General features: G+C 40.8%; 1 protein-coding gene across 1 annotated transcript in view; it reads right to left on the bottom strand.

The window, feature by feature from the left end:
- CMPK2 (cytidine/uridine monophosphate kinase 2) overlaps window positions 1–8,455 on the bottom strand; it is a 16,536-nt gene extending 8,081 nt beyond the window's left edge. Inside the window, exons 1-2 of the mRNA XM_013006644.2 lie at window positions 8,320–8,455; window positions 5,576–5,777 (exon numbers count right to left, since the gene is read on the bottom strand). Coding sequence (XP_012862098.1) covers window positions 5,576–5,777; window positions 8,320–8,455 — 338 coding nt within the window. The remainder of the gene's footprint in view (window positions 1–5,575; window positions 5,778–8,319) is intronic.
- Between the last annotated feature and the right edge of the window lie 1,025 nt (window positions 8,456–9,480).

Below are 9,480 nucleotides of genomic sequence, written 5' to 3'. Positions count from 1 at the left end.
CTACCTCAAATTTACTGAGCCTACAAATTTCATTGACTCGAAGATACAATTAATTTACGAGCAGACCACTACATAAAAAAAAAAAAATCACTGCCACCGAGTCAATGTCAATTCATAGTGACATTATAGGAATGGGTTGAACTGTCCCTGTGGGTTTCTGAGACTATAACTCTTTACGGGAGTAGAAAGTCCCACCTGTATCTCAAAGAGCAGCCAGCGACTTTGAACTGCTAACCTTACAGTTAGCAGCCCAATACCTAACCACTACACCACCAGGGCTCTTTTGTTTCATGTACAAAAGGTTATTCTTATGTCTTAATTTTTTGACTTCTGCTTCCATGAATGTTGATTGTATTACCTAAAAAAATGAAATAATCAACAACTTCAATGTTTTCTGTTTATCATGTTGCCTACTGGCCAGTTGTGAAGATTTTGGTTCACTGAGTTGCAATGCATACTGAAGATTGCAGTCCTTGCTCTCCATCAACAACTACAGTGTTTCCCCGAAAGTAAGACATCCCCTGAAAATAAGACCTACTTACAGTTTTGCCTCTTGCTGAAATATAAGGCATCCCCCGGAAAATAACACCTCCCCCAAAATAAGCACACACACACCCCAAGCTACTGTAACTCTGTATATAGATTCTGGACCATAGTAGTGGGTGCTGCCCCGCGGCAGCGCAGCCAGAGCAGACAGGAAGTGCGAGGTCTCTTTTAATAAAACAATAAACAATAAATGTGTGCCGTATTCTTCTTCATGGAAAAATAAGACATCCCCTGAAAATAAGACCTAGCGCATCTTTGGGAGCAAAAATTAATATAAGACACTGTCTTATTTTTGGGAAACAGGGTACTTCAAGTCACCCTCAGTTTCTGCAGGCAAAGCTGAAGGATTATAAAGAGACTTCCCCAGCTTTTTCTCCCCCAAAGATATGCCAAATATTAGAGGCTATTAGCCAGCTCATGGTGGGAGGTCAGATGCTTAGAGACATCCCTACTGAAGGCAGTCAGTTGGGAGACAACTGTCTGGGCCCATCACAGGTAGAGCCCACTCCCTGCTGTTAAGGACAATGAGTTACTTCTCCCTAAAGGCTTGTGACCATTAGCCTGGTCCCTGTAGGTGGAGTTTACACCCTACTGATAATGGTTTCTATGGAGATCCAGAGAACAGGTCAAACCTGCTCAGTGACATTCAAAGTTAGGCTGCCAGCCTGAATCTAGGATCCATCCATCTTGTCACATGTATACCCCCAATCCCTCCTCTTCCTATTGCATGTATAGCAGTAGATTGTCCCCCTCTCATTGCTGTATAAGCTATAGTGTAACCCCTTCCTGTGACGCATGTCTTTACCTGTAATTAGTGGGCTTGCACGCCCCACAAAGATATATAAGCCTTGGTTAGCAATAAAGATCCCCCTTGGCCTTGGCACTTCCTTTCCTCTCCCCATCCTCACTCCCCTGTTCCCTTTCCTCTTGTCCTCCTTCCCCTGCCCCACTCTCTTGCCCTCCCTTCTCCCATCTCCATGGGGCCCACCAAGCCAGGTTGAGGTGAGCATGCTACCATGAAATGTGTCTGACTCCATTATTTCAATGTCTCCTCTATCGCTCGTGCTATCTATGACCATACAATTGAGCCTATAGAACCAGTGATTAGTTGTGGGGGGCTGGCCTTTCCCCCACACAGTTTTTCCATCTTCATTCTCTAGGTTGTTAATATGCCTTGCTCCAATCCAATCCATGTTTTCTTATATAATCCAGTTTCTCATATCGCTTCCGTAGTTTACAGATTGAGCAAATATGGTAAAAGTCCACATGTGTGTGCACACCTTTTCCTGATTTTAAACCATAAAGCATTCCCTTGTTCTGCCTGGATGACTGTCTCTTGATCCATGTAAAGGTTATGCATAAGCAGAAGGAAGTGTTATGGACTTATTATTCTGAATATTAGCCATAGTGTGTTATGAATCATACACCATTTGGCATACTCCACAAAACACAAGTAAATATGTTTCTAGTAATCTCAGCTTTGAGCTAAGATCCATATGAAGTCAGCAATAGTATCCCTATTCCATGTCCTCCTCTGAATCTGGCTTTAATTTCTTACAGCTCCCTGTTGATGTACTGACACAACCAATGTTGAATTACTGTCAGCAACATTTTTATTACATGGGGTATCAATATCATCAAACACTTTCCTCATCCTATTGGGTTACTTTTCTTTGGAACCAGCAAAATATTAATGTCTTCCAGTCAAGTGGCTAGGTATCTATCTTCCCGATTTCTTGGAAATTAGTTGTTAGATTGCTTCATCAGTTTGTTGAAACATTTCAGTTGGTGAGATAGTTTATTGTGCCAGCCTGGCCGATAAACACAAGTGGGATTAACTGAAGGGCAGAGAGATAAATACCTTGGCGAATCTCGCCTTTGTTGTCTCCTGCTCGTTGATCATCGGACCAGTGTGCGGCTGCCTTGCTTGTCCTGTGCCTCAATTTAAAGGCTACACTACCTGTGGGACGCCTCGCCTGTGGACCGTGTTGCTGTAAGTTGAGGTCCCTTTAAGACATTGCTGGAGCTGGGGACTGGCAGTTGGTGACCTGGCTGGCAGTTGGTGACCTGCCTTCTCATTCGCTGCTGTGCTGACATAACCTAGCTCTCTCTATAAATAGAGGAAGATCTGGCAGCAGATTGGATGAGAAGGACTGCTAGTCTCTCACAACTCTGAGCCATTGTAGTGCTTATAATTTAACTGTTCGTTTCTTATATATTTATCTGTATATAATTTAACAGTTCATTTCTTGTTATATATCTAATTATCTTTATAAATAAATATATTTAATTATCAGCAATTTGGTTTTATCTCTCCTAGAGAACCCTGTCTAACACAGTTGGTATTCTATCGATTCCTGAAACCTTATTTTTCACTAATGCCATCAATGTAGCTTGGCTTTCTTCCTTCAATACCATCAAGTTTTGACCATATGCTATCTCTTAAAATGGTAAAATGCTCACTAGGGTTTTGTTTCATTTTTCTGCACAGTGGTAGTACATTCTTTCCATCTTGTTCTGTTGCTTCCGGCATCATCCACTATTTTCCCTATGGAATCCTTCAATATGACAATTCAAGGCTTGAATTTTTTTTATGGCTTTATAACTCAAAATATTTTCACATTTTATTATAATACTCTATTTTGCCTGTTCAAGCCACCTTTCAAATTTCCAGTCAACTCTCATGTCATCATTTCTTCACTTTGATTTCAATATTCTATGGCTTGATTCTGCTGCATGAGCAGAAACCAATGGGTTGTGAGGATGAGAGGCCAAAGACCAGAGGCTTGCTACTCTGTCTAAATAACTCAATCATGATCATTTGTAACAAATTACCTTCCTTAATAAAACCTATGATATCTGTGAGTTCTGTGTGTCCACTGTAATAATTAACGAACACAGGTGAAAGGTTGAGAGAGCTACAGGAAGGGCAGCTGGTAGTGTGGGGCGTGTCTGACCTCAACCTCAGAGAAACTGCCTTGAGTGACACTGAGGTGGAGTTTCCTTTTCCTTCCCCATGCACAGCTGAAGGGCCGGCGGCATGCCCATATTCATTTTAGCGGAGAGTGGTCTATTTCCAAATTGTTTACCAGGAGTCTGTGTCAGCATGCAGCTCCAGGAGCACTAGTGAGGGCCCTATTACTCCACATCATCTCCAACTGTGGATATTATGAAAGAGTTCATTAAATTTTACCACCACGATGAGATAAAAATGGACAATTATGGTAACTTTATGTTCTGGATGAATTGTGTGTTTAGTATGATGTGTGTGACATTTCCTTTGATCTTCACAGTGTTCATATTTTTAGAAACAATTTCTTACATATACAACTTTAAAATCTACATCACTTTATGTCTTCTCACTATTTTGAATCCTCCAAAGGAGTCCTAGGGAACGGAGATTAAAACACACACTTTACCATGGCCTAGGTGATCCCATATGATCAATCCGCTGCTTCCTTCTTGTTCTTCATTGAGAATAGATCCCTTCACTTACTGACGTGTCCAAATACACTGCCTTTGTACTATTACTGGACTCTGTTAGTTTGTCTCTACCTCCTAGATAAGATGGAGGGACACAGTGGCTGCAACAATAGGATCAGATATGGGAACAACTGGGAGGATGGTGCAGGACCGCAGTGTTTTGTTGTCATAGACAGGGTCACTATGAATCGGAACTGACTCAGTGGTACCTCCACCAGCACCAGCACCAACACCAGTTCTAGATCAGTATGCCCCAGAGGGAATACTGCCCCCGGGGGCAGGCAGGTGCTGGAACAAGTAGGGGGGACTTCAAAAGCAGATACCTACACTTTATGCTGGATAGTGGGCTGCAGTACAAAAGTTTTTAATTCCTTGGTATAGTGCTGAGAATTTTGTTTGTTTGTTTTTCTGAAAAGGGGCAAGTAAGCCAAATAAGACTAAGTTCTCAACCTTATTTGGCCCATTGCCCATTTTTCAGGAAAAACAAGGCCTCTGCACTACCTGCACCTTTGTTCTTGCTGCTGCTTTCACCTGTGATGCTTCCCAGTGCCCAGTTCTCGCGTATTTCATATTCCACCAGGTGTGTTCTTGTGCAGTCAATGGCCTCTTCTCAGAGCAGCCTTAATAAACAAAATCTATAGGTTTTCAGTCATTCTCTATCACATTACTTTAATCTACTTTCCTCAAAATACTTATTATTCTCTGATATTTGATTGTTAAAAAGTTATTATCTATTCCTACATTGCTATACCTTGCTCTATGAAAACCAAGCATAAATGGGAGGTGGCGTGTCTCATTTACCACATACTTCACTGATATGCTGTCTGTTTTGGTATCTAGAAGATGTCCAGTAAACATTGTTGAATAAAACAAGTAAAAGAAAGTACATATTATTGAAGCAAACAGACTGGATAATATCGTCAACATGCTATTTCTAGCTCAGAGCCCGGGTGGTATAGTGGGTTATGAGCTGGGTTGTTATCCACAAGGTCTAGTAGTTTGAAAGTACATACTGCTTCACCCAGAGAAAGATGATACTTCCTGTTCCCATAAATAATTACAGTCTCGGAAACCTACTAGGGCAGTTCTAGCCTGCCCTACTCTGTCCTATATGACTCAGAATTCACTCGACGGCAGTGAGTCAAGGTTTTTGAGAAGGCCTGTATGAGGAAGGTTCAAAAAGTGCATGGAAATCTGGTATGGTAAGATAATGATATTTTCCATGAATGTTTTACGTCTCCTAGTATTTCTGATGAGTACACTGGGAATAGCATGTTTTGTCTACTGACTGTTCTGGGCATTATGACAATGTAGGAAATGCTACTAACAAAATGCCAGGCAATTCTATAGCTAATTAAAATATCAAAAGCATTCCTACTATAATGCAGTCTAACTTCATGAACATAATTATACATTGTATACTTATCTACATAAGTATAGATAAGCTAATATAAGTATATTATAAGTCAATATAAGTATAGATATTGTAAAACATACAATAAGTATAGGAAAGAAAATACCAAATTCAGAATACCCTTACACTTACCTGTCAACAATCACAGGAGATTGGGTGGATTCTTTAGCTATTTCAGAAGCCACAATATAATTGCCCAAAGAGTAAAAAGCTCTTCTTATGATAGTTGGTTCATCATCAAAGATTTCTCTCCAACGGGCAACAGAAGGTGGTGGTGACTTTAAGAGGACAGCCTTCAGTGAATCCGCAACAGACTGGGTCACTGTGGTTTTACCTAAAGATCATGTATAAGATGGTTATATCAGTAACGGCCATCATAGTCATGCCCAAAGTTAATAGTAACTTAGTGCACAGGCACTATTTCAACCAGTACATTGAGAGTTGACACCACTTCATAAAATGTTCCAAAACCATATAATTCTAGGTTTCTTCTTTTTGACATTAGAATAGTTTGAAGAAAACAAAATGAAGTGAAGATAAAGTTGGATATGTAGTTCCAGGGCCCCTATTATCAAGTTGGCTTCATGTTCCATAATTAGCTTCTCCCTCCCACTGGATATTCTCTCCTATTCCATCTACATGCAATGAGTCTTCAGGGTATCCTCAACCATTGCATCTACATGGAAGCAATGCCTTTCCATGTCCCTTCCTATACTTAGTTCTTCACACTTGGGTTCCATATCTCATTCCCTGCCCCACCCCACCCCCATTCCAATTCTATCACTCTATCCTGCTCTTTGGGCATGGCTTTCAGTATGTGGGTTTGGGTTTCAGGTCGTTCCTCAAAGTTAAGGTTTCATCTTTGCCTCATTTTCCGAATTCTCTCTGTACATCCCCAGGTGACGTAGTTGCCAGGATGCATCTCATCCTCTTTGCTGACATCTGCAGCACAGGAGGGTAATGATGTGAGGGCAGTTCCCTGAGAGACACCATTCTCCCCCTTGTCTGAGGCTAGGCATTTCTTTCCTGTGTCTCACACTGAACACTTAATTATCAACCACTTATTCTTTTTAATTTTCTAGAATTTCTCAAAAACATAATACTTTCAGTTATTGCTCAGAGTCTATTTTTAGAAAATACATAGTATGCTTCCAGTTTTCATAATAACACTACAAAAAAATTGTCTTACAGAAGAAGAGAGTAAGCTTGGAGAATTAAACAAATTTACTAAACTGGTCACAATAATAGAAACTGAAACCATAATTCGAACACACTCGCATGAGAGCTGGAGTCAAGAGCCTTATTCTTTCCACTGTTCTATTAATAGTTCAGTGTTATTGAGCCAGTTCTAACTCACAGAGCCCCTATGGACAATACAATAAAACCCTGCCTCATCTTGCACTGTCCTCACAAGTGTTGTGGTCTGAGCCGAGAATTGTAGCCACACCCGGTAACATAGTGGTTACCTGTTGGGCTGTGATCCGAGTGGTGGACAGTTCAAAAGGGAGAAAGACTGGGCTTTCTATTCCTGGAAACAGTTTGGGATACCCATAGGGACTCATTATGAGTCAGCATTGACTCGGTGGCAGTGAGCGAGTGTTAGCCCATCTCATAAAGGGGTTTCTTTTTCTGCTGACCTTCTACCAAGGAGGATACCTCAGGGAAACCTTCTCCAGGAATCCGTCCCTTCTAATAACATGTCCAAAGAACAGGAAACAATGTCTAGCCAACCTCACTTTTAATGAAGATTCTAGCTGTACATCTTCACTACTCCATGACTTTTTATATATGAATAGGTGTGTGTACTTGATGACATATATGATTACACATGCATATTGTACATATAAACACATATATTGTATATGTATATATGATCATGTATAGTCACCCTTTGTGTTGTTGAAAAGGGTATCTGTAATGAAGAAGTCATTGCCCCTAGTTCATTATGGAAGAAGCACACCAGCCTGTATGATTCAAGGATTGTAAATAATAAGACCCAAAACTGAAAGAGGGAATGGTATCAGAGCTTAAATTCTGAACACTCAGTTTGCAGAAGGCTGTGGATGACAGTGAAAGCCCAAAATAAATTTCCCGGGTCCACCTCCATTGAAGATTCAAACAGCTTTGTTATCAGGCAGAGACCACTGTAAAGTTGATTATGGTAAAAGTTGTTAGGTTAAAATATAATATCTTGTCATTTGATTGCCCTTTTGAAACATTTTAGAGTTATTCCAGCTTTTAATATTTTCTGTGCTCTCTTCTGTTGAGATTTTCCTATGTTTCAGCTAGTCATTGTTGTTTGCTTCCTGTTAGTATTTTATGATTTCTTTATATGAAATCCAGGATAGGTAAATCTATAGGGATAACAACTGGACTAATAATAATTATCTAGGGCAGCAGTTCTCAACCTGTGGGTCGCGACCCCTTTGGGGTCAAATGACCCTTTCACAGGGGTGGCCTGATTCATAACAGTAGCAAAATTACAGTGATGACGTAGCAACAAAAATAATTTTATGGTTGGAGGTTACCACAACATGAGGAACTGCATTAAAGTGGTCTTGGCATTAGGAAGGTTGAGAACCACTAATCTATGGCATGGCAGAGGAGGATGGGGGGAAATAGGGAGCTAACAACAATTAGTATGAGAAGAAAATTTCTGAAATTGATAGTGGTGACAATTGCACAACTTTTCTTAATATGACTGAATGGTTCAATTGCATGACATGCAAAGTATATACCAATAACACTGTTCTTTATAAAAGGAGTTGTTAAGTCTTGCAAAATTCTATCATGCTTTCTCAGCTTCATACATGATATATTTTTATAAATGACCAGTTCATATTGTTGCCTGTAACATAATAATAAGGCTCTCTTACCAGTGGCATCCAGACCTTCTATGACAATGACTGGGAACTTTCCCTTCTGGACCTGCTTTGGGCATTGGTTGACCAAGTCAAGCACCACTTGAGCTTCAGGAATAAAGGATGTGCACTGTAAAACAGATATATCCATCAACAGTGAGGATGATTCAAAGCCTTGTCTAAATTAGTTGGCAGGATTGTCGTCTAAGAATAAAGGCATGCCAGACAAGTAATTCCACTGTGTATTGGCAGCTGAAGCTGAAAAAGCAACTTCATCTGGAACACTGCATCCCTGCTGAGGCAGGCCACATGAGCACACAGACCTGGGCAACACTGGAACTGCACAGGAGGCCCAGCTGGGAGAACCGATCCTGTCCCTCACAACAATTTTTAAATTATTTGAAAGCCATAAATAGACTTTTCAAACAAATGAAATCACCATTATCTGAATAATATCCTTTTAAAATGTTCAATTTCACTTCAGAGCCACATGCAAATACTGGAAGGGCTACATAAGGGTCTTGAACCACACTTTGCAGCTATCCTACTACTCCATTACAGATTAGGGAAACTGAGGTAAAGATTGTTTTTAAAACCTGATGGCTGTGATGCTAGAGTCGAGCCCCCAATAGAATGATTAAAAAAAAAAAAAAAAGCTAGAGTTGAGATCCAACGTAATGTCTCCAGGACTCTTGTAAAATTAACTTAAGATCCACTGGGCTTCCTTAGGACAACCCTAAGCACTCCCAGACCCAGCCCAAGCTGTGGCCTGAAAGGATCTCATTCACGCCACACTTTCTGTGTATCAGATGTTTCCTCAACGGCAGGCATGTGACAACAATGCTTGGTGGGTATTTGACAAGTAAACTGGGAAGGAGGGCTTAAGAATAGTTGGGAAACTTCCCAGAAGCAACAAAGCCCACATGGAAGCAGCACACCAACATGTGTGATCATGAAGGGCCAAAGGGACCAGGCTCTAAACACCAGAGGGGGGGAGGGGGAATCATATCCTCATCAATGAGGGTGGTGCGTGATGGAGACCCAATGCCCATCTCTAGACAATTGGACATACCTTCCAGAGGGGTAGTGGGGAGATGAGTCACTTAGGGTACAGTATAGCAATAATGAAACCCACAACCTTCCTCTGGTTCTTAAACGCTTCCTCCCGGCAACTAC

The sequence above is a fragment of the Echinops telfairi genome, unplaced genomic scaffold (assembly GCF_000313985.2).
Source record: "Echinops telfairi isolate 266 unplaced genomic scaffold, ASM31398v2 ScPeMD7_9;HRSCAF=40, whole genome shotgun sequence".
NCBI lineage: Eukaryota > Metazoa > Chordata > Mammalia > Afrosoricida > Tenrecidae > Echinops > Echinops telfairi.
Note: the sequence above shows the minus strand (reverse complement) of the source record. Positions and strands in the feature narration are given on the sequence as shown.